At 40.1% G+C, this 26,668-nt stretch overlaps 2 protein-coding genes across 6 annotated transcripts in view; one reads left to right on the forward strand and one right to left on the reverse strand.

Moving 5' to 3' along the window:
- LOC136858293 (putative peptidyl-tRNA hydrolase PTRHD1) overlaps positions 1–8,383 on the reverse strand; it is a 151,709-nt gene extending 143,326 nt beyond the window's left edge. For 3 of the 5 annotated variants that reach the window (XM_067137718.2, XM_067137719.2, XM_067137721.2), the window contains exon 1: positions 8,214–8,383. The gene's annotated coding sequence lies outside the window, so the exon portion shown is untranslated. Of the gene's footprint in view, positions 1–7,916; positions 8,066–8,213 lie in introns of those variants that run through there. The other 2 variants (XM_067137720.2, XM_067137722.2) reach the window with 2 other exon arrangements.
- A 1,022-nt stretch (positions 8,384–9,405) lies between these two features.
- prtp (pretaporter) overlaps positions 9,406–26,668 on the forward strand; it is a 185,311-nt gene continuing 168,048 nt past the window's right edge. The window contains exons 1-3 of the mRNA XM_067137723.2: positions 9,406–9,955; positions 10,092–10,238; positions 10,328–10,436. Coding sequence (XP_066993824.1) covers positions 9,810–9,955; positions 10,092–10,238; positions 10,328–10,436 — 402 coding nt within the window. The 5' untranslated portion in view covers positions 9,406–9,809. The remainder of the gene's footprint in view (positions 9,956–10,091; positions 10,239–10,327; positions 10,437–26,668) is intronic.

The following is a 26,668-nucleotide window of genomic DNA, read 5'->3' on the forward strand; positions in this document are numbered from 1 at the left end:
TGTCTGTCTTAAAGTCATCTGCCCAGAGGTTGGTAGGGTCCTCATATAGCACCTCTAAAGCCTATGCAGTTATATGGAAACTGCAAAAACCAATGGCAGCATCAAAATGAGGTGTACAAGGTAAGATGAGAGAAGGACAGCTGATTCAGAAAGTGATGGAACCAAGTAGAGAGAGAAATAATCTGGATGTGGTGCTGGTAAAACCAAATGAGCTCTATAGAGAAATTGAATAGATGGTGCAGGTTGAATAAAATAGAGTAAGAAATGGCTGTGGAAGTAAGAAGAAATTGAAGGAACTTACTAGGAAACTGAATCTAGCAAAGAAGTCAGCTAAGGATAACATGCTGGCAAGCATAATTGGGAGTCATACAAATTTTAGTGAATAATGGAAGGGTATGTATTGGTACATTAAGGCAAGAAGGACATTCCAGGAATCATTAATGAACAAGGCGAGTGTGTATATGAGGATCTTCAAAAGGCAGAAGTATTCAGTCAGCAGTATGTAAAGATTGTTGGTTACAAGGATAATGTCCAGATAGAGGAGGTGACTAATACTAAAGAAGTATTAAAATTTACCTATGATAACAACATCTATATATATAATATAAGAGTTTTGTCTGTACATTGCTCAGAATTTGAAAAGAATGGTATTTCTGCATCGGTCATGCCCATAGTAACAAGGAAATGCCCTTTCTACTTTTCTGTAATTTCTGTTGGTCTGTATGTATGTACATGCATCACGAGAAAACGGCTGAACAGAATTTAATGAATATCGGTATGTGAAGCCGGGAGACGAGTCACTACAATCTATGCTATAAATCATTTTATTCACACTGAGTGAAATGGTAGTTTAAGGGAAGGCCTAAAATTGAATTCTCAAATATAATATTAGTGGTCCTATCGATAAATACTGCATAACTAAAGTTATATAGAACTAAATTTCCGATCATTTATGTCATACATTGTTACCGCACCGGCTTTGATAACACAGATATTCATGAATTTGTATTTTTGTTGCTATGCCTGTATTAATGCCGAGCAAGTGATTATTTTCATTTTGACCGTATTGAAATTCAATTATTAAATGTTAAACAATTAATTTATTGAAACCACCTATTCAATACTAGTTAAGTCTTTATGACTATAACAATGTCATTACATTAAGTTTGAGTATGGGACATGTTTCGCCTGGCATTGCAGGCATCATCAGCCATGAATTCTATCTCCAAGTCAGAGCTCTGAGTGGATGCTATATTAGGATTAATCATAGTAAATACTATTTACATAACAATTGCAACGGAGTGATCAAGCCATCCAGTACTAATGTGACGTCCAAATCTTGTTCACATTTAATGGAGATAATATTAACTGTCAACATTCATGAGTTAGTAATGAGAACGGCATGATACATGCTTTTAAACCATCTGTACATTTTTACAACTTACTGGAGATAACTTGTGCTAGAACTATTCTTAAAAACTATTTTTTTTACACAATTTACACTGTTGTTGTTGTTGTTGTTGTTTGAGTCATCAGTCCATAGACTGGTTTGATACAGCTCTCCATGCCACCCTATCCTGTGCTAACCTTTTTCATTTCTATGTAACTATTACATCCTACATCTGCTCTAATCTGCTTGCCATATTCATACCTTGGTCTACCCCTACCATTCTTACCACCTACACTTCCTTCAAAAACCAACTAAACAAGTCCTGGGTGTCTTAAGATGTGTCCTACCATTCTAGCCCCAGGGGCTCTGAACTTTGGAGCGTGGGTTGGCGACCACAGGGCCCTCAGCTGAGTCCTGGCATTGCTTCCACTTACTTGTGCCAGGCTCCTCACTTTCATCTATCCTATCCGACCTCACTTGGTCAACTCTTGTTCTTTTCCGACCCCGACGCTATTAGGTTTGCGAGGGCTAGGGAGTCTTTCCTTTTCACGCCCTTCGTGGCACTTGTCTTCCTATGGCCGATATCTTCATTTTTCGAAGTGTCAGATCCCTTCCATTTTTTCCCTCTGATTAGTGTTATATAGAGGATGGTTGCCTAGTTGTACTTCCTCTTAAAACAATAATCACCACCACCACTCCTACCATTCTATCTCTTCTTCTCGTCAAATTTAGCCAAATCGATCTCCTCTCCCCAATTCGATTCAGTATCTCTTCATTCGTGATTCGATCTATCCATCTCACCCTCAGCATTCTTCTGTAACACCACATTTCAAAAGCTTCTATTCTCTTTCTTTCTGAGCTAGTTATCATCCATGTTTCACTTCCATACAATGCCACGCTCCACACGAAAATCTTCAAAAACATCTTTCTAATTCTGATATCAATGTTTGAAGTGAGCAAATTTCTTTTCTTAAGAAAGCACTTCCTTGCTTGTGCTAGTCTGCATTTTATGTCCTCCTTACTTCTGCCATCGTTAGTTATTTTACTACCCAAGTAACAATATTCATCTACTTCCTTTAAGACTTCATTTCCTAATCTAATATTTCCTGCATCACCTGCCTTCATTCGACTGCACTCCATTACTTTTGTTTTGGACTTATTTATTTTCATCTTGTACTCCTTACCCAAGACTTCATCCATACCATTCAGCAACTTCTCGAGATCTTCTGCAGTCTCAGATAAAATAACAATATCATCGGCAAATCTCAAGGTTTTGATTTCCTCTCCTTGGACTGTGATTCCCTTTCCAAATTTCTCTTTGATTTCCTTTACTGCCTGTTCTATGTAAACATTGAAAAGGAGAGGGGACAAACTGCAGCCTTGCCTCACTCGTTTCTGGATTGCTGCTTCTTTTTCAAAGCCCTCGATTCTTATCACTGCAGACTGATTTTTATACAGATTGTAGATAATTCTTCATTCTCGGTATCTGATCCCTATCATCTTATGTATACAAACTTATGTTACGTTCTGGAACTGAACTGGTCGATCTTGTCTTGAAGTTTCAATGGGATGTCTTACTCATGTGCTGTCGAATGGAGATAATGCTGATACTGATATGGTATTGTAGTCTATTGAAGTCACACAAGCAACACAACAGGACCTCCTCGTAACGTCTAAAGGACTTTAATGCACCCACCAGCTACACACTACATCCAGAAACCAGTGTACTGCTCTTCAATCCACACTGAATAACTTCAAAAAGCTCCAACAAAACAACATACAAAAAGTTTATATGGTTATGTAATAATCCGTTATCTAACAAAACTTGATCAAACTCTCTAACAGATTTCTTGCCATCCACTTTAAGGCACCCCACCTTAATACTGATACTCATTCTTCTAGAAGTGAGGTTGACTACAAAATATTTAGACTTTCCAAAAAAAAAAAAAAAACATATAAGCTGAACGTGTTTAATGTCCTACAAATATAAAAATAAATATTTAAATGCTATGACTTCAACAGACTACAATACCATATCAGTATCAGCATTATCTCTATTCGACAGGAAATGAGTAAGACATCCCATTGAAACTTCAAGACAAGATCGACCAGTTCAGTTCCAAAACGTAACATAAGTTTGTATACATTAGTGTAAATTGTGTAGTACTTTAAAACATGGATGGCTTGATTACTCCATTGCAATTGTTATGTAAATAATATTTACTATGTTTAATCCTAATATAGCATCCACTCAGAGCTCTGACTTGGAGATAGAATTCATGGCTGATGATGCCTGCAATGCCAGAAGAAACATGTACTATACTCAAACTTAATGTAATGACATTGTTATAGTCATAAAGACTTAACTAGTATTGAATAGGTGGTTTCAATAAATTAATTGTTTAACATTTAATAATTAACGCCGAGCCACGAAAAAATGGGTTAACAGAATTTAATTAAAATACATATAGTCGGCGAATAGCAAACTACACTGTAAGTTATAAACAATTTTATTCACCCTGGATGAAATTGTAGTTTAGGGGAAGGCACCTAAAATTTAATTTTGAAATACCTATGTTGTTGGTCCTATTGAAAAGTACTACAAAATAAAAGTTATAGAGAATACAATTTCGGATTATTTATGTTTTATTGACTTTTACTGTACCAACTATGATAAGAGTGGTATTTCAGAGTCGGAAGAAAACTAAACGTGAAGGCCTACAGTATCGAAAGCGCATAACATTGATCAACAATACATTAGGCTACATTGATCATTGTTTGTTGTGAAGTTCTATGTCACCGAGCTCGATAGCTGCAGTCGCTTAAGTGCAGCCAGTATCCAGTATTCGGGAGATAGTAGGTTCGAACCCCACTGTCGACAGCCCTGAAAATGGTTTTCCGTGGTTTCCCATTTTCACACCAGGCAAATGCTGGGGCTGTACCTTAATTAAGGCCACGGCCGCTTCCTTCCCACTCCTAGCTCTTTCCTGTCCCATCGTCGCCATAAGACCTATCTGTGTCGGTGCGACGTAAAGCAAGTAGCGAAAAAAAAAAAAAAAAAGTTCTATGTCTCTTATACTGCCGCTCAACTCCGATAGATGGAATTACTGCTGCGTACCGAGTATAACAGCCTGACTGAATATTGGCGAGAAATAGCTGGGGAGTTAGAAAACTTTCTTCTTTAGCATGTCATTCCTCCAGTCCATACATTTTCTGATACTGTGCTGCTGGTACGTACCACACTAGTTATCATAGTATTCCAGCTATTCAGTCCCTACTCTGACACGCTGTTTTGAATGAGCAGTGTGCACACTTAAAGCAGAGGCTCTCTTAGTGGTAGTAGTATGACCTGGTCTAGAATTACAATTTAGGCCTATTCCAAATTATAGCACCACAATTCACTAAATAACTCAAAATTCAACCTGAAAAGAGACCTTTCTTAAAAAGAGCTTCTTCCTCTGCTCTTTCATCAAATTCTACATTCACTCTATTCTAAATTAGCAGTGAAAAGGAGGTTTCTCCTCTGGCTTGGAGGAAAAATTTGCCTCCAAGATAGATTCTCCCCTCGCCAGTGTAGTGAATTGAGATTTTCCGACTCATCGGGTTCTCCTAGGAAAAAGATTAGTAAAAGGGCATAGTTTTTTCCCTGGGACTCTCCAGTATTCTAACCCATCCCCCCCAAAAAAGACGAAGAGTTTTCACACCTCATGGCTGTTTGCGGCCTGGTCATTCCAGCTCTTGACCTTTGGACTGTTAGATAGGCAGTGTAGTACTGTACGTTAAAAGTGAGAAAATGTGTGGTTTTTCATTTGATCGAGTATTTCATATGAAAGCATTGCTTTCACTCGCACCATACCTACTGACATCATTGTAATGACCTATGTTCATTTCAGTTGGGAAAACCACTAAGACAGTCTTTCTAAGGATGTAAACAGGCAGGTGGGGAGTCACTGTCTGCCATTGTAATGAAATTCCCCAACCTGATTGTGACTGATGGTAGGCAACTATTACAATGAAAATTCCCTAATCTAGTCTTCATATGAGAAAAGACGTTTGGCGACTTCCCCGTCGCGTTTCTAGGGTAACGTTAAGAGCTATGCAATTTAATACAATCTTGCTCACAACATCTACACTGCCTAACCTAGAATTCTGTATACAATGTAGAATTCCGTAGCGAAGCACGGGTACATCAGCTAGTTTACAATAAGATACAAAAGTTGAAAACTAGAAAAGCAGCTAGAATTGATAATATTTTGGTGTATATAGGCCTACTAAAGACAATAGGTTGGGATATAGTACTATATATGAAGTACTTACTTGATTATTGTTTGCATGAAGGAGTTATACCAAATGAATGGAAAGTTGTTATAGTAGTCCATGTGTATAATAGAAAGGGTGATAGACATAAAGCTGACCGGGCGAGTTGGCCGTGCGGTTAGGGATGTGCAGCTGTGAGCTTGCATCTGGGAGATAGTGGGTTCGAACACCACTGTCGGCAGCCTTGAAGATGGTTTTCCGGGGTTTCCCATTTTCGCACCAGGCAAATGCTGGGGCTGTACCTTAATTAAGGCCACAGCTGCTTCCTTCCCATTCCTAAGCCTTTCCTCTCCCATCGTCACCATAAGACCTATTTGTGTTGGTGCGACGAAAAGCAAATAACAAATAAAAAAAGACATAAAGCTGAAAATTACAGGCCAGTTAGTTTGACATGCATTGCATGTATGCTTTGGGAAAACATTTCACCAGGATTACTTGATTCAAGAACTGGAAAAAATCGAAAGGAAAGCAGCTCGATTTGTTCTGGGTGATTTCTGACAAAAGAGTAGCGTTACAAAAATGTTGCCAGAAGTTTGTTCTGGGAAGAGTTGGAAGAAAGGAGACGAGCTGCTCGACTAGGCCTAAGTGGTATGTTCTGAGCTGTCAGTGGAGAGATGGCGTGGAATGACATTAGTAAACAAATAAATTTCAGTGGTGTCTTTAAAAGTAGGAAAGACCAAAATATGAAGATAAAGTTCGAATTCAAGAGGACAAATTGGTGCAAATATTGGTTTATAAGAAGGGGAGTTAGGGGTTCGAATGACTTACCAAGGGAGCCGTTCAATACATTCCAATTTCTTTGCAATCATTTCAGAAAAGTCTAGAAAAACAACAGACAGGGAATCTGCCACCTGGGTAACTGCCCTAAATTCAGATCAGTAGTGACTGATTGACTGAGTGAGGTAGTTCGCCATTGCTTTCCTTACTGGACCAGAAAGTACTATCATAGCACGACTAACCCTATGAGCAACACCTTTCACAACACACAGACGCACTAGTCATGCTCTGAATTTCATTACTTAGCACCTTCCTATTGTCACAAACATGGATGGGACTGAGCTTCAGTGGAAGCTACACTTTGCTCTGGCCCGTACCAAGAGATGGATACAAAAGTACTGCATTCATCAAGAAATGGCAACAAGTGGACCAGAAAATTTAATGTGTTAAATTCATAACCGTTAAGAAACCTATTTGACTCACAACGCTATATTAATAATATCATTCATTATTACAATAAACTTACCAATTCTTCCCTTACGCCTTATGTAATGATTTCTTAGGTATAAGGACCTCTGAGTTAATTTAACATGTTACTATGCTGTCAAAGTATTACCAGCATTTTGATTATTACAGTGCAACTATATAAGCAAATGTAAATAGTAAATTTGTTTCCTAGTCCTAGGGTGGGGCAGCTCTTTTCAGGCACACCCCAAATAGAGGCGAGCTGAATGTAAACTACCTTTTCTAACTACATACCAGCCCTATTGCCTATGCTAAATTTCTGGTGGTAGTAGTAGTAGTACCAGGAATAGAACATGGGCCTCCGACTACGGCAGCTAGTAGCAGCAATCGTCACACAACGGAGGTAGACTATTGGCATAGGTTGGTACCAAGGGCGCCCATGCTCGGGGGCAAGATGGGGCCATGGCCCCCCTCTAGCTCTCAGGTAAAGGAAAAAATCCAATGTAGTCAGGTATTTTTCTTTCAAGAAAATGATTTAGAAGTTGGTATTACTAGAAGTGGTAGTACCGCTCCTCCCCCCACCAACAGGCAGGGAATACCGTGGGTGTTAGTCTACCGCGGAATACAAGTCGCCATTCATCTTCCAAACTATTAAAAATACTACATACCCCCAGGTCTAGGCCCCCTCCTACAAACTGTCATATGGGCGCCCATGGTTGGTACCACAATTCATCAACCGCCTCTGCACTTTGGTTTTCAGTTTACATCACACACATGCATGCTCAACTAGAGAGAATCATTTTCTGTTGTAGGCTACAACAGTCTGTCTGTTAGGTCATCAGCCCAGAGACTGGTCGAATTCTTGAGAGGCACCACCAAAGGTTATATGAAAACCTCAAAAACCAATGGCCATTCCTTTCCTCTCTGGACCGTGGACCACAAAGCGCTAGGTAGAAATTCAGTAAAACTTACATTACTTTTATAGCATGATAAGGATGTAATATGTTGGAAATCGTAAGTGGAATACCTTGTGGAGGAGCGATGTGTTCACTGCGACTGTTAAGAGCCCACCCGCCATCCCCCACTACTGCAGCACCTTTCATAACAATCAGACGCACTGGTCCAGCAATATAAAATTGCGACAGGTTGATTGAAGTTTATAGGCCTACTCGTTATCCATTCCACCTTTAAGTTATTCTAACTTTCTGACATTCATGCAGTATTAGTCTGCACTGATGTATCAATGCCACGTACAATACTGCGACTATTATACCCTGGAATTGCATTTTCAGGCATTTATTCCTGAATAAAAACAATAGGTTACCTTTTAAAACGAATTCTTCCTCAGCTCTCAGGAGATGAAGAATAGCACTAGCATATAATTTGAGCAAATTTAAGAATACTTCTGAAATAATAAAGATATTTTCAAATCGCACATGGAAACTACTATATAAGCGCAATTTCTAACATGCAATGTTACATATATTTTTGGTTGGCAACAGTCGCTGCCTACATGATACCGCAGTCCAAAGAGAATATGCCACAGTCAAATATATACAGTCGCGAAGTTCTAACAGGAAGGTTCATCCACTTGAGCCAGAGGCAACTTGCTAGCAGACAACAGGGAACGAATTACCACTAGTCTAAAATGGTCATAACTTCTGAACCTTTTTTGCTAGTTGCTTTACGTCGCACCGACAGAGATAGGTCTTATGGCGACGATGAGACAGGGAAGGAAGCGGCCGTGGCCTTAATTAAGGTACAGCCCCAGCATTTGCCTGGTGTGAAAATGGGAAACCTCGGAAAACCATTTTCAGGGCTGCCGACAGTGGGGTTCGAACCTACTATCTCCCGAATACTGGATACTGGCCACAATTAAGCGACTGCAGCTATCGAGCTCGGTAACTTCTGAACCATTCATGCAAATAATGTCCTGACAAGGTTATTGTAATCCTTATGAAAGAGCGGAGGAGGACAAACAATTTATTTCGATGAGGAGTTCGAGGATAATATCGAAATATTTATTTCATCTTAAGGAGTTATGTTTTTCTGCCGCGGACTTTAACATAAAATCGCTTCTAGAGGGCGACCGATTCGAAATAGGTACGTACCATCGCGGACTTTTTTGTAGGGGTTTTTATGCTCTACAATTCGTACGCTTACACTTGGGGTCTATCGCTGACGATTCACGCAGCGTAACCCAAGAAAGCAAGTGACCGATCATGGTAGAGCGCTGGCCTTCTTTAGTCCAACTTGGCAGGTTTGATCTCAGTCGGTCGGTCACTTGCATATTCTCTTTGGTAATACCCACCAAACGACAAAGGGTACCAACCATAGATTGTAAAAAGCACTATTACGATGTCCCATGCGTTTGTTTACTAAACTTTTATTGTGAAGAGCTATCTGATATTATTTAGACACACATGCTGTTTAAAGCACCTACGACCAATAAAAAATAACATGACTTAAACTGTTGAATAGAAAAAAAGAGCGTTAATACGGAGGGCAGTAAAGTGTCCTACGCCAACCTACGCCGGTAAACTTGCGAGCTGGAATCTGGAATGCAACGCCCTCGTAACCAGAGCTGATAATCAAATATTTTTATCAACTGCTAGCACCGCCTCGGATGACGTTTTTTGAAATACGTGTTGGTACGGTTTCTTCTTTCCTTATATGAAACCAGTCCTTCACTGCTGGCACCTGGTACCGTTCACTGTCACAAGGCTTCTGTCTCCTCGTTATTGTTTTTGTGATGCGCAACTATGGGTGTTTGGGTTCACTAGTAATTTCTGAGGTTTGTGATTGTAAAGAGTTCCGATGACTGCATATTATTGTGTGAAAGCTTAGTGTTTACGGACAGAAGATTGTCTTGTGTGATAGGAATCTTTGAGGAACTCTGACGTGTAGTTTTGTGGAAAACATGTGGCGACTTTGTGCGTTGATGTTAGTTCGTGCTGTGGTTACAATAGCGAAGGAAGATGATGTCCAACCAGTACAGTACACGAGCGATACCTTCTTGACTGAAATTGCCCAGAAAAATAACTTTGTGATGTTCTATGCCCCATGGTAAATATTGAATGGAAACTATGAATATACTGAGCGTAACTTTCTTTCATTTTTTAAATTCTTATCTATGAGCATTTTAACATGGTATGGTTCAGTAATGTTTGTGTATTACTGTAGGCTGCTGTATTTCTTTTAGGTGTGGGCACTGTAGTCGACTTAGTCCAACATGGACACAACTAGCTCAGAAATTTATTGAAGATAATAGAGATATAACAATAGCCAAAGTAGATTGCACTATAGAGACTGCATTATGTTCTGATCAGGATGTAACTGGCTATCCCACGTAAGTAATTCTGAAATATTATTTCTTCTGCTGCCCTTTGTCTTCAGTTAGTCAATTTTCCTGTCACATTAAGAATTTTTTTCTTGCAGCCTTAAATTGTTTAAAATTGGCGAGTCAGAAGGAGTCAAGTTCCGTGGGACACGTGATCTTCCATCTCTTATAGCATTTGTTAATGAGCAGTTTGGAAATGAAGCTGAGGTATCTATGAATCTCTCAAAATTAATCCTTTAACAGTAGTACTTATTTTATTTAAGTTAGGCTATAGTGTAAAGCTTTTTAGTGCAGGAAGAATATTGTGAGATTTAATACTGGTACCAGGAATTCACATGCTCTGCTTTGTAAACATTTAATTAATCATACAGTAATAGATTATGAACTACCACCATGTACACACAGACAGTAAGTCAGTTGCAAGGATGTTGTCAAAAAAATGGATGTCTGTTCTTTTTTTAATTCTTTGTGCTGCATGGTTAGATAGCTAACTGCAGTGTGTTTGTTTAATGTTGGTAGTTAAAATAATTGAGTAATTGTAAGTTATGTGGAAAAAATGTTACTGTACTTACCAATCATATGGCCTCGACTGTGGTGTGCAGACATTTTGACTGCCTTCGTGTCAGTTTCGACGTTCTATTTTACTCTACTTAATGACTGAATAAACTGGATATCTCGTGGGCAGTCTTTGGCAGAGTTTTTGAATAATTTTGTCTGGTGAACACCAAATGTGTCGCCAGAGATCTGATAAGTTAAATGACAGCTGATGATGTGTAGCCTTGAGAATCCAACCAGCCTTCAGGTTGAGGACTAGACAGACAGACAGACTGACTGACTCACTCACTCACTCACTCACTCACTCACTCACTCACTCCTGCACTTCTATTGATGATGTTCCATACTTCTCGATCTGTTAATATATTGTCAAGTAAAATAAACTCGTATCCCTGTCCTCAATGGAGTGAGTTACGTATGCCATTTTAACCACATACCAGTCCTCATGCCATGATTAAATCTATGGCAGTACTGGGAATCAAACTCGGGTCTCTGGGGATAGCAAGTTTCTTATTTTTTAAAAATAATAGTGCTACCCATTACGCTATGGAGGCAGACTGCTGATGTGTAGTGAATTGCTTCCATTTTTATTGTTCTAACAATATTGGGCAACTTTATGATGAAAGTCCCTGTCTTCAAATCAAGTATTTCCAACAAGTGTTGTTTCTCAGACACAATTATTATAGATGTTCAACTTCTGAAATTTTGTTACCCATTCCTTGGGGACCTAATGTGGCTTCAGATACTATTCTGTATGATCCATTGTGGCCATCGATGTCTCACATTATGGTTGTATTTTCACTTCAGCATCCCACTTTTGAAGCATGAACTTGGTCCGTACAATACATTTTTCATTTTTTTCGGTGAAACATTTTTACGATATCATGACACACTCAGCTTTGTGGAGTATAAACCATATTCTATCCTTCGTTTCTAAGTCATTTCTAGGCCAGTATGCCTTTACTTGTAGTCAAGTCAGATGTTTCTTATTCCAGTTTTCTTCTATTTTGTTTCGCTCATCATGATGAGAATTTTCTTCCTTTCCGTTAAATCGGTCAATAATGTTATTGGTTCATATGTCCCACTAACTACTTATACGGTTTTCGGAGGTGCAGGAATTTAGTCCCACAGGAGTTCTTTTTATGTGCCAGTAAATCTACTGACATGAAGCTAACGTATTTGAGCATCTTCAAATATCACAGGACTGAGCCAGGATCAAATCTGCCAAGTTGGGGTCAGAGTCTAGCTCCTCAGCTGTATGAGTCACTCAGCCCAGCTTAAATCAGTCAACTATGAGAATACACTATAAGTAAAATGACAGAGATTTTAGATCATTTCACTATTTAAGTGACCGGTTTCAACCCGACCAAGCGTCATCCTCAGCCTTATAATTCTAAACAGCAAGTTATACAGAGTATGTAGAATCATTAAAAGTCCTTACCATATACCGTATACATAAAACGCACATTAAAACATATAACGACAGTATAGACGACACTTAAAATACCAGATGTGAAATTCAAATTAAAGTTTTGGTAAAATGACCCCTTGTAAACAAGTTCTGTTGGACTGGACTTTGACCAATTAGAACATGTTCTAATTAACTTTCAAGACTTTTGAATACTTGCAGAGTATTGCAAGCGATTTGGCAAGTAAATTTGTGAAGTATTGAAAATTCTCATGAAGTCTTGACTGACAAAATTTTGATGGTGTACAACAGGCTTAAGTTAGGAAGCTAGGAACAAGAGTACGATTATACAAAGGAATAAAATTACTTACTAGCCTGGGCAAAGCTGGCCTCGTGGTGTAGAGGTAGCGTGCCTACCTCTTACCCAGATTCCCCGGGCTTGATTCCCGGCCAGGTCAGGGATTTTTACCTGGATCTGAGGGCTGGTTCAAGGTCCATTCAGCCTACGTGATTAGAATTGAGAAGCTATCTGGCGGTCAGATAGCGGCCCCGGTCTAGAAAGCCAAGAATAATGGTCGAGAGGATTCGTTGTGCTGACCACATGACACCTCATAATCTGCGGGCCTTTGGGCTGAGCAGCGGCCGTTTGGTAGGCCAAGGCCCTTCAGGGTTGTAGTGCCATGGGGTTGGGGTTAGTGTGGGCAAAGGGAACAGTAGAAAGGAAAGGTGAGGCAAACATAATGCATAAAAAACACCTTCACACTCTTTTTATTTTCCTCATTCCAATTTTTCCATATCCGTTTCTCCTCATCCTCCTGGCAGGCATGTTTCTACTTCCCAGATTCATGAGGGCAGACATTCACACTCCTTGAGTGGAATATTCTATGAAGAGCAGTGTGTGAAGTGGTAGAGCTTGTTCTTGTCCTCCTTTAAATTTTCATATTTAACCTTCCATGTCCTTTCTGATGCTCTCTCTTCCTAAAAATAACATACATACATACATTATCATTATAGACTGTTATGCCTTTCAGCGTTCAGTCTGCAAGCCTCTGAGAATTTACTAAACGTCGCCACAATCCTCGATTTGAAACTAGTGTTGTGGCCTCATTTAGTTCTATACCTCTTATCTTTAAATCGTTAGAAACAGAGTCTAACCATCGTCGTCTTGGTCTCCCTCTACTTCTCTTACCCTCCATAACACAGTCCATTATTCTCCTAGGTAACCTATCCTCCTCCATTCGCCTCACATGACCCCACCACCGAAGCCGGTTTATGCGTACAGCTTCATCCATCGAGTTCATTCCTAAATTAGCCTTTATCTCCTCATTCCGAGTTCCCTCCTTCCATTGTTCCCACCTGTTTGTACCAGCAATCATTCTTGCTACTTTCATGTCTGTTACTTCTAACTTATGAATAAGATATCCTGAGTCCACCCAGCTTTCGCTCCCATAAAGCAAAGTTGGTCTGAAAACAGACCGATGTAAAGATAGTTTCGTCTGGGAGCTGACTTCCTTCTTACAGAATACTGCTGATCGCAACTGCGAGCTCACTGCATTAGCTTTACTACACCTTGATTCAATCTCATTTACTATATTACCATCCTGGGAAAACACACAACCTAAATACTTGAAATTATCGACCTGTTCTAGCTTTGTATCACCAATCTGACATTCAATGCTGTTGGATTTCTTACCTACTGACATCAATTTAGTCTTCGAGAGGCTAATTTTCATACCATACTCATTGCACCTATTTTCAAGTTCCAAGATGTTAGACTGCAGGCTTTCGGCACAGTCTGCCATTAAGACCAAGTCGTCAGCATAGGCCAGGCTGCTTACTACATTTCCACCTAACTGAATCCCTCCCTGCCATTTTATACCTTTCAGCATATGATCCATGTAAACTACGAACAGCAAAGGTGAAAGATTACAGCCTTGTCTAACTCCTGTAAGTACCCTGAACCAAGAACTCATTCTACCATCAATTCTCACTGAAGCCCAATTGTCAACATAAATGCCTTTGATTGATTTTAATAATCTACCTTTAATTCCATAGTCCCCCAGTATAGCGAACATCTTTTCCCTCGGTACCCTGTCATATGCTTTCTCTAGATCTACGAAACATAAACACAACTGCCTATTCCTCTCGTAGCATTTTTCAATTACCTGGCGCATACTGAAAATCTGATCCTGACAGCCTCTCTGTGGTCTGAAACCACACTGGTTTTCATCCAACTTCCTCTCAACGACTGATCGCACCCTCCCTTCCAAGATGCCTGTGAATACTTTGCCTGGTATACTAATCAATGAAATACCTCGATAGTTGTTGCAATCCTTCCTGTTCCCTTGCTTATACATAGGTGCAATTACTGCTTTTGTCCAATCTGAAGGTACCTTACCAACACTCCACGCTAATTTTACTACTCTATGAAGCCATTTCATCCCTGCCTCCCCACTATACTTCACCATTTCAGGTCTAATTTCATCTATTCCTGCTGCCTTATGACAATGGAGTTTATTTACTATCCTTTCCACTTCCTCAAGCATAATTTCACCAACATCATTTTCCTCCTCCCCATGACCTTGACTGTTTGCAACACCACCATGATGATTTCCTTTTACATTGAGAAGATGTTCAAAATATTCCCTCCACCTCTCCAGTGATTCCCTGGAATCTGTTATGAGTTCACCTGAATTACTCAAAACACTGTTCATTTCCTTTTTCCCTCCCTTCCTAAGATTCTTTATTACTGTCCAGAATGGTTTCCCTGCTGCTTGACCTAGCCTTTCCAGGTTATTACCAAAATCTTCCCATGACTTCTTTTTGGATTCAACAACTATTTGTTTCGCTCTGTTTCTTTCATCTACGTACAAATCCCTGTCTGCCTCGGCCCTTGTTTGGAGCCATTTCTGATAAGCCTTCTTTTTACGTTTACAGGCTGCTCTCACTTCATCATTCCACCAAGATGTTCGCCTTTTCCCATCTTTACACACAGTTGTTCCTAGGCATTCCCTTGCTGTTTCTACTACAGCATCCCTGTATGCCACCCATTCACTTTCTATATCCTGAACCTGCTTACTGTCTACTGTTCGAAACTTCTCACTAATCATATCCATGTACTTCTGTCTAATTTCCTCATCCTGGAGATTTTCTACCCTTATTCGTTTGCAGACAGATTTCACTTTCTCTACCCTAGGCCTAGAGATACTTAGTTCACTACAGATCAGATAATGGTCTGTATCATCGAAAAATCCCCGAAAAACTCGTACATTCCTAAACGATTTCCTGAATTCAAAGTCTGTTAAGATATAGTCTATTATGGATCTGGTACCCCTAGCCTCCCATGTGTAGCGGTGAATAGCCTTATGCTTGAAGAATGTATTTGTAACAGCTAAACCCATACTAGCACAGAAGTCCAGCAAACGCTTCCCATTCCCATTAGCTTCAATATCTTCCCCACATTTACCAATCACCCTTTCGTATCCTTCAGTTCTATTCCCAACTCTCGCATTGAAATCGCCCATTAGCACTATTCTATCCTTGCTGTTGACCCTGACCACGATGTCACTCAATGCTTCATAAAACTTGTCAACTTCATCCTCATCTGCACCCTCACATGGTGAATACACGGACACAATTCTTGTCCTAATTCCTCCCACTGACAAATCTACCCACATCATTCGCTCACTTACGTGCCTAACAGAAACTATGTTGCGTGCAATGGTATTCCTGATAAAGAACCCTACCCCAGACTCTGCCCTTCCCTTTCTAACACCCGTCAAGTACACTTTATAATCTCCTATCTCTTCCTCCTTATCTCCCCTTACCCGAATATCACTTACTCCTAGCACATCCAGATGCATCCTCTTTGCTGACTCAGCAAGTTCTACCTTCTTTCTTCCATAAGCCCCATTAATATTGATAGCTCCCCATCGAATTCCATTTCGTTCGCCAAGTTGTTTCCAAGGAGTCCCTCGCCTGTCAAATGGGAGTGGGACTCCATTACTCCCATAGGTCCGAGGCTTGCTTAAAGTGTTCTGAGCTCGGTAAATTCATGAAGCAGGATGCTGCCCTACTTGCACATAGTCCAAGTGAGGATCTCTCCTCTAACGGGTTATGGACCACCGGTGAATTGTGTAGTCCTAGCCGCCTGAGCACAAGGAGGGCCACGACTCAGAATATGTCCGAGATGCCCACTCCCATTCCATAGCAACTGGTATCCCGACTCTCAGGACCACTTACTAGGCCACTCAGCCGTTGCCCATGGTTCACGAACTAGGACGTGACTACAGTAACCCACAAACATGAACCATCCTAAATATAAACACACACAAAAAAAATGATGGTCGTTCAAAAGAAGAAGACTGAATTGAAAACAAACATTAAATTAGGCTGTGAAAAAATAGATCAGGTTAAAGAATTTTGTTGTCTGGGTAGGGTTATTACTAACGATAATCAGAAGAATTGCTATGGAAAAACAAGTGTTTCAAAGCAGGAAAAATGCACTGTTAAATAAGTGCATAGGAATTGAAACCAGAAAGAAATTTGTTAGAACCTTTGTTTGGAGTGTGCTAACTTACGGTTGTGAGACCTGGGCTCTGTTCCACGAACGAACTTTGCAACTTTGCACTTTTCAGTTCAGATTTTGTACCACCATCACTTTTCAGATTTAGCTTGAAAAGTGATGAGTTAGGAATCTTTTCACTTTTCAAGCCTGTTAAGTTCCTCCATTGGTACAGAAATGCAGAGTGGAAAGAAGTGAAGTGAAAATTTTCATAAATCTTTTCATCTATTAATTAACAAGTATGTACACTAGTTTCTCGGCATAGAATTTTGTTTAGTGATATAAACCCGTTACGACGTGAGTTTTTGTTAGCATCAAGTGAGGACATTGATGAAGAATCCAATAACAGAACGTACAAAGACGAGATTAATTTTCATAACCTCAATTCGATGGACTTTCAAGAGTGATTTCGTATTACCCCAACACAGGCTGACTATATTCTTGAAATGATCGGTCATTTATTGAAACATGCAACAAAAGAAGTCAATTCCTTTCTGAAAAAGAACAAATTCTTATATGCTTATATAGATTGGGTAGTAAATGGTGCCCAGCTGCATGGTGTAGCACCAATGCATGGGACATCAAAATCAATTACCGTATTTGCAGAACTGTTACCAAAGTCGTAGATGTTATAGTAAATGTAATCTGTCCCAACAGTGCGTTGGCCTGATAATCCACATAATATAGCGACGGGATTTCCAATGAAGGGTGAATTTCCTTCTGTGTGTGGATGTGTTGATGGTACTCTCGTTAACATTGATGTGTGTCATCATTTGAGAGGTTATCTTTAAAGTTGTCAAAAACGATGTCACGTTTCTCCTTGACAACTTTCACCACAGCCAGCTTCTTGTAATACTAACGTATCTTTCCCATGATAAAAACTTAAATGGTACCACAATTATACCGCCAAGTTCGCTGCAAAAAGTAAAGCATTAAAATCGTAGAGTATTAGGCCTATACAGTTTGCTCATGGAATAAACTCAATCGGATCACTTGTTCGCAAAGACTTTTCACTTTACGAAGAAATTGAAAAGTACAACCTAAATCATGGTGGAACAGGAAGACTTTGCACTTTGCTAGAATTGAAAAGTGAAAAGTGCAAAGTTGAAAAGTTGCAAAGTTCATTCATGGAACAGGTCCCTGAACTTAGGGAAAACAAGCACAATCAATACTAGAAGCTGCGGAAATGTGGTTCTGGAGAAGACTGACAGGGACAAGTTGGACAGAAAAGAAGACTAATATCCAAATCTTGAATGACATTAATGAGAAACAGACCTTAATTTATTCAATAGAGCAGAGGAAATCTCAGTTTCTTTGACGCGTCCTTTGACATGACACCTTTCTCTAGAATGTCTTTGAAGGAAAGGTCCTAGGGCAGAAGTCGGGGGGGAAGACCACATCTCGCATACCTTAGGAACATAATCACTCAGCTGGGTTTTGCTTCCTATGTCATGATGAAAAGGACTGCTGAAGACGGAGGGATGTGGCTGCAGCGACAAGGCTAAGCATTTAGATAATGGATGGATGGACAAGATGTAGGATATTGGAAATTACATACAGTATTAATGAGAATTAATCTGTAGTCCGACTCCTTGGCCGAATGGTCAGCTTTGAGGCCTTCGGTTCAGAGGGTCCCGGGTTTGATTCCTGGCCGGGTCGGGGATTTTAATCACGCCCCATTAATTCTTCTGGCCCGGGGACTGGGTTTTTGTGTTTGTCCTAGGATTTTCCTCTTCATATTCAGACATCACACTACACTACCAACCATCACAGAAACACGCAATAGTGATTATATCCCTTCATAAAGAGTTGGCGACAGGAAGGGCATCTGGCTATAAAACAGGGCCAAATCCACGTGTGCGATACAGTTCGCACCTGCGACCCTACCGATGTGGGAAAAGCGGTGGTAGAAGAAGAGGAATGAGAATTCATCTATAGACAGTCTCCCTCTGCGGATCAGTTGTAATGCATTGGCCTCTAGATCCCAAGATCGTGGCTTCGTACCTGCCACAGGTAGTCAAATTTTTGAAGGAAGGAAAAGGTCTATTCGGCACTCCATGTGGCACTATGTCAGCTTATAAAATATCTCTCGTGACACCATTGGGTGATAACCCGACAAAATTAATTAAAAAGCCCTAGAACACCCAGTGGAGAGATCTGTTTCTAGCCATCTGATACAGTAAGGTCTTGTGCACATGAAGCTACTTGGGTGCTACCTTGCTGCAACATGAAGTAGCTTGTGAATCACTTCCAACATAACTCAGTGGGGCATTGCAGATAGCAATAAATTGAGGGGACCTGGAGCAAATGCATATTCTGCTAGTATCTTGCTAGTTGCCTCTGATGCTGCATGTAGGTCAAGTTTCCTTCATGTCACCCTGTTCCAACAGTGCTTTCCCTGCCACATGATGCTGCTCCTCCAGTCCTTTTTAATATGAATGATCAAGAACTAAATGTGAAATTCGTGGAGGAGGTCGTGAAACACCCATTCTCTATTGTTTCAAGCTACCTGTGTGTGCAAACAATACTCTGTTCATATTTCTTTATATATATAATATGGATCAACCCAAAATCATAGTCCTTCCTTTCAAGATAATTTTACTACCTGTGGGTGGAAGCAGTAGAAAACATTCACAGTACCCCATGCCTGTTGTAATACAGGTATTTTGGTATTAACGATAAAAACTAAATTTTTGGAAACTTAATTTTACGTGCGGAAAACACGAATTCTGTGCAGAAAGTTGTGAAATCATGCATTTTTATTTGCGAATCATATCACACCATTGGCATGAATTTAGCATGAAAAATCATGTTCACCATGAAATAGTTGTGAAAACAATATTTCTGTAGACTAGAAAAAACTGTCATTTGCCTACGTATGTGACGAGGACGCAGCATGATCTTTATGGGCAGAAGTAGTAGTTGAAAGCGAACCCTAACCTCAAAAGAACGAATCACAACATGACGCTTAAAGGCAAAATAAGGAGTTCGCACTCATATGTTTTTGAATTAGAGGTGCATGGGATCGCATTTCTGAGGGCCTCTTCATGAAATCCTTCAAGAAAAGCAGCATTTCAAATGCAAGCGACAGAATGGAAAAAGACTCAGTTTGGAGTCCAAGGTCAAGGCTTCAAGTTCTGCAGGCAAATACAGCAGTGCTCTTAAAGATTACCGTAGGCCTATCTTTAAATGTTGCGCAAAATGCTTTTAAATGTTTCTTACGATACTCTTTATACCTTAATTAGTCATTTCTTAACGTTTACCAGCACATAATATTCCACTTTTCTTCCGTTTTAGATCAAATTCTAGTTTCCCATGGACTTTTTGTATCAATTATCGCGCATGTGAAGTCGACACTGTGCTGTATGTCCGGTCACGTGATCTTGTGTTTGTCTTGTGTTAGCATCTGTTCTGGGACATTTCAAGTCATGGGAAGCCGTCCACAGTTACGATGCACTCTCATGCATTAGAATGTGCACACAATTTTTTTTATGTATTTGATTCCAAAGCATAAGGGTTGATGTGTAAATTGTTTAACATGCAAAGTCACATGAAAAGGAAAGAATTTGTGCAGCAAACACCTGAATATCATAGGTTTTGATTTTCATTTCCGTGTTGACGTATAACTAATATAATTAGATTTGAGGGATGTTCCACCATTCAACACAATATAAAATATTTGAAATTTTTTAAGCGAAGACCGGTTTTGACTCTCTTGGAGTCATCATCAGTTCTTGCAGAATAATTAAATCAAAGGGAATCTGATAACAATCAACATGAGAATTGCCTAAATACATCTCAATAGGTTGACATAAAACATAATGACAAAATTAGATACACAATGACAATTGCCTAAATACATATTAATCTCTCGCTCTCTCTCTCTCTCTCCATTCGTTCTACTCATGACTGAGTATTGTGACCCAAGAACTTTGTTGTTTCTTTTATGAGCTGATACCATTCTGTACGTACTTGCATTTTCCGGACAGTAACTCATACATATCAATAGGTTGACATAAAACGTAATGACAAATTATATACACAATGACATGAAATGCTTGGCACTTAAGAAAGTTCTTGGATCTGGGTTAAAAATACTGCCGTATGTTTGTAGAACATGGAATAGACTTGTCGGTCTTGTTTCAATCAACTTGGAAACCTATGAACTAGTTGAAATAAAACCCATTTGACAATGAAACATATGACAAATATAGAAATTGCTTTGCTCTAGGTCACATAATCTTTCAGTGCTTTGTACAGTATCGATCAAACTTGTTGGTCTTGTGGAGAGCTGATGTTAAGATTAATTGGTAGTTAAAATTAGCTGAGGGGTTGGGAGAACATCCTTTGTTATGGAACATCTGCTTTTGAAGTTGAAACTGTCGTCTGCCATTGTTGATGTAAGAATTGATGATGGTATGGCCTTGGTTTATGGCACTGTATTGTTAAAGGTGGATGTCTGACTCCAAGGGAGTCGAAACCAGTCTTCGCATAATAAATTTCAAATATTTTACATTGTGTTGAATGGTGGAACATACCTCAAATCCTATTATATTAAACACCTAAATAGTGACATCCATAACACAAACAGGCAGTCTCAAGTATACAAAGGAAAGCAGTTGTCAATCGCAGATAGTTTTGAGAATGCCAAAAAGGTTAAAACAGATAAAGAAGATTTCATCAATAGTATGGTGTCAGCCTTCTTGGCAGCAAATATTTCTCTCAATAAGCTTGACCATTTTAGTATACGAGCTTTTATGAGCACGTATATTGACGGTAAGGAAATAATATATTATTTCTGGTATATAGATTATAATAGAAATAATAACATTAAGTTATTTATTAGACCACCTAATCAATACAAAATCGTCTTGGATGATTTACATAAATTTGTTAGCTAATAGTGGTACATGTTTCGCCTTCCCTGAAGGCATCATCAGCCATAGTCTTAACCTTAAATTAAAAATAAGCGTCCAAATAACATGTAATGAATTTTAAAATCTTGAAGAGATTTGAAGTAAAATAACATTAAAAATAACAATGATGGTTTGAAAATACAATGTGATGAGATATAATAGTGGAAGTATTAACAAAATTAACATTAGAAGGCTGCTAAAATAAGTACAATGGATAAAACAACAGATTGTTATACAACAAGTAGTAAGATTGCATAAAAGTAAAGTTGATAGTCTGGCGGTTATAATTAGACGATGGCGAAAAATCGTATATAATCAAAGTAACGAAGAGAGAATATAAGTCAAAGTTGGTCGAGAGATCCGAAGTTAATCATGATCTTGAAGATAAAAGACGAAAGTCAAAACAAAACTTCAGTTATAACACACGTAGCAAGAAGTCTACTGTTGCAAATACTTCTAACTCATAATGTTACAAGCTATCTTTGTCACCGTCAAATGATTCCACTTTTATATGCTTTTTCAACTAGAATATCTACAAACTCACAATTTACAACATTTGAACATCACTTCAAATTTTGAGATGGTCCATAGTGATCCTATTTGAAACTGTTCTTCAACTTCTATTCACCATCTTCATATCCTCAACGTGTTCTACAACTTCACCATATGCATCTGACTTTCGTCTTTTATCTTCAAGATCATGATTAACTTCGGATCTCTCGACCAACTTTGACTTATATTCTCTCTTCGTTACTTTGATTATATACGATTTTTCGCCATCGTCTAATTATAACCGCCAGACTATCAACTTTACTTTTATGCAATCTTACTACTTGTTGTATAACAATCTGTTGTTTTATCCATTGTACTTATTTTAGCAGCCTTCTAATGTTAATTTTGTTAATACTTCCACTATTATATCTCATCACATTGTATTTTCAAACCATCATTGTTATTTTTAATGTTATTTTACTTCAAATCTCTTCAAGATTTTAAAATTCATTACTACATGTTATTTGGACGCTTATTTTTAATTTAAGGTTAAGACTATGGCTGATGATGCCTTCAGGGAAGGCGAAACATGTACCACTATTAGCTAACAAATTTATGTAAATCATCCAAGACGATTTTGTATTGATTAGGTGGCCTAATAAATAACTTAATGTTATTATTTCAATCAAATATCAATACGGACCAAAAATGATATTTATTACATGTAATATAGATTATATTCACTCTCCAGTCTCAACCCAGCTAATAATTTTTTTTTTTTAATTCGAGGTGCTGGAAATTACCACTTGCAAACACGTAAGAATTAGGTTCCCAAAGCAAAGAACAATTATGAAAATAGTGTAAGAGATGCAGTAAACATGAAGAAAATAATTGTGCACTGTGACGAGACAACAGGAAGGGTGAGGCAGTGTTCATTATCCTCCAGAGTTCCTCAGGAGAATGGTAGCCCTTTGACACTTCTTGTTGCAGGAGTCAAGATTCTCGAAAATGTGAATGCGGTTGCATGCTGTCAGGCATTAGTAGAAGTTTCCACAACATTCTCAGTGAAGTATAAGAACATTATTGGGATAATAACAGATGGAGCTACGTACATGACGAGTTGTGTTCGTACACTCAAGGTACTTTTATCAGAAACTCTCATCCATGTCCAATGCTGGACACATAAATTGGACTAGCGAAAATACATGCCAGTAGACTTAAAACCATAAAGGAATGTGTCGTTGAAACAAAACGTGCTTCCTGAACACACTTAAATGTAAGCATAGTTATGTTAGATACCTAAGGGACCCCGTGCGGGTGGGGGACGCACATGTAGAATACACCCGTGGTATCCTCTACCTGTCGTAATAGGTGACTAAGAGGGGCGACCTAGGCGCGGACGTGGATTGTGGTTTGATATCATGTGTTGGACCGCTTGTGGATGGGAGGAGTTGAATACATTCACAGGTAATTCCTGCTTGTCATAGAAGGCGACTAAAAGGGTCGTGTGGTCACGGTCCCCTCTTTATTTATTTAATTGTTTTTTGAGGGTTAGTTGTAGACCTATTCAAAATTTTTGATGTACGTGCTGCTCGGAGTTGGGCCTCCTACGTGTGTGATTACGCTCGAAAGCCCGTGCAGTAACCACCCAGGAAGCGGCGGGTGGGAGTGTCGTGTACCCGTGCAGTAGTATCCGCCTGACAACACAGGTTCCCGCACAGCCGAATGCCAGAAGAAATTTTCTTATTGATAGTTTTTTTTAAATTTTTTCTCTATATTTAGTGCTCTGTACACACTATGGGGTACATGCTATTGCAGGTGACTGGTGGAAGGAAGTCCTAGTGCTCATTGCCTCAGTCGTCCCGTATTAGGCATCGTCCAACATCGGACCCCGAGCAGTACCGGCTATGACCAGGTGGGTATTGCTTTGGCTGCTTGGTTCGGCTACAGAGACCCCTGATCGGAGTGGGTGGCATTTGGGGAGGATGATTTCGGGGATGGCGTCGAAACAACTTCCGCCTGCTACCTCGGGTAGTTAGCTACCCAAGTCTTTAACATTTGATTCCCTAACGGGGGGAGGGGGCAACCCCTTGGGAACAAGCGCAGCGTATTAGTCTGGGTTCCAGCTTTCCTAGGTTCCTGGTTGCTACCAGAACCGATGGGGAAGATTTCAAGCTGGTCAAATCGATTCTTTTCAGTTGACACATCGAAGGTCTATACGGTGAACTTGAGGATCTAAAGAAAATGCGCAATGGTGGTTGCTTTTGAAGTCGAGTACTGCGCTCCAAGCAGATCGGTTGCTTAAGTGTGACCACTTTGGCGAAATCCCTGTCAAAGTGGAAGAGCACAAAACCTTGAATCTGGTTCGTGGAGTTATTTTCCACCGTGTTCTTGTTCTGAACACTGACGATGAATTGATGGAAGACATGAAGCACTGTGGGGCGACACACGTCCGGCGCATTACGCGCAAAATCAACGGTGAGGACGTTGCCACGGGTACGTTCATAGTCTCCTTCAAATTGTCAGTGTTGCCAGAGAAAGTCAAGGTAACAACCTATCGTTGCGATGTGAGGCCATACATCCCGCCTCCTATGCGATGCTATCAATGTCAGAGATTTGGACACATGGTATCTCGTTGTTCAAATCCCTCTATGTGTGGTACGTGTGGAAGAGAAGCTAATGGCATAGAAGAGTGCACAACTCCATATCGGTGTGCTAACTGCCCTGGTCTTCATTCTCCTCAAGATCGGAACTGTCCGGTATACCTGAGTGAGAAGAAGATCAAGGAGATTAAGACCCTGGATGGTCTTTCCTACCAGGAAGCGCGTTGTAAGTTTAATTCTCTGAATGCACCGAACAAGAGAGTAGACTTCAGCATGATAGCACAGTCTCTCCCAGGTTCGTCCTTTACAACTGGAACACCTTCCCAGAAGATCACTGCGTCCAAGGCGGCAGTTACTCCTGTAAGCAACGCTGCAAAGAGAAAGAGCTCGAAGGTGGGTCCACCCCGGCTTTCGACCACCAATAAGCCTGTGCCGGCTAAGAAACCTACTCCGGCACAGCAGGGGAAGAAGACAACGTCTCCTTCCCTCACAAGGTCAGCGAAAGCCCCACCTAAGCCGGCGGAGGCAGCATTGTCGACCAGGGCTGGGAAATCACCTCCAGCCCGTCAAAACAAGAATCGACGGTGGGGAAGAAGAGCGCCCTTACAAGGCGTTTTTCCACTTTTCCTATGAATGGGGTCTCACGCCTTCCACCTGGAGGGTCTAAGTCTGCACCAGTGGGTTTTCTTCTGGAAAACCTGCGCGCTCCCCTCATAGGAAGAAACCCAGCCCCTGGACTACGTTGAAGAAATTCAAGGCATACATAACCTCATCACCAGATGAGGTGATGCACATGGAACATTTATCTCCATCTTCGGATGGCGATGTGAGTTTAGGTTAGGTAGCATTACGCTGTTTCTAACCTAAACCTCAGAAGTCCACACCCATACTATGGCACTGTTACAATGGAATTGTAACGGTTATGATAGGCATCATGCTGAGCTGCGCCAGCTCATTGGTGAGTATAGTCTGTATTCAGGAAACAAATTTCAAGTACGATCTTGAAAAATTTTCGATTATACTCGACAGAACGACATTATGCTGATTAAGCTTCCGGTGGCGTTTGCATTTTTGTCCGTTCTGATACCTGTGCAGCAAAGAGATTCCACTAAGAACCCCACTGGAGGCTGTAGCAGTTCGCGTTCTGCTGCCTGTCATAGCAACAGTGTGTGTTTTTTTTCCACCAGGCCAGCCTCTTAGCATAAATGATGTCACTGATCTTATAGACCAGCCTCCCCCTCCCTTCCTCTTACTAGGTGATTTTAACGCCCATCACTCCATATGGTACTCTGAAGCGCCTTGCCCCAGGGGAAGGGAGTTGGAAACATTACTAACAGAGCTGGATTTATGTCTTTTGAACACAGGTGAACCAACTCATTTAAGTGTATGTTACGGTGCATACTCTTGCATAGACTTAAGTCTATGCAGCCTAACGTTGGTTCCGCTGTTTCAGTGGAATACACAGGACGATCTCTGTAACAGTGACCATTTTCCCATTATTCTTACTGTGTTAAAACAAAAATCCGCCGAAGCTCCTCCTCGATGGGTTCTTAAACATGCTGATTAGCCAAAGTTCACATCCCTAGCTGTTTTTAACGACGAGAAAAGGCGGTCCGTAGACGGCAAAATATACATAACACAAGTTATCCTTGCTGCAGCTGAGAACATTCCCTCCTCTTCAGGGCCTCCTCGTCGAAAACTTGTTCCTTGGTGGAACGAAGAAATTGTGGCAGCTATCAAAGAATGCCGTCGCGTTCATAAATGTTATTGTAGGCAGCCTGCTGTAGCCAACTTGGTAACATTTAAAAAACTGTGCGCTAAGACGCGAATTCTTATTCACCAAAGTAAGAAAGCTTCGTGGGAGATATGTGTGTCGTCTGTAGTGTCACATACTCCATCAT

Source organism: Anabrus simplex, chromosome 1, assembly GCF_040414725.1.
Source record: "Anabrus simplex isolate iqAnaSimp1 chromosome 1, ASM4041472v1, whole genome shotgun sequence".
NCBI lineage: Eukaryota > Metazoa > Arthropoda > Insecta > Orthoptera > Tettigoniidae > Anabrus > Anabrus simplex.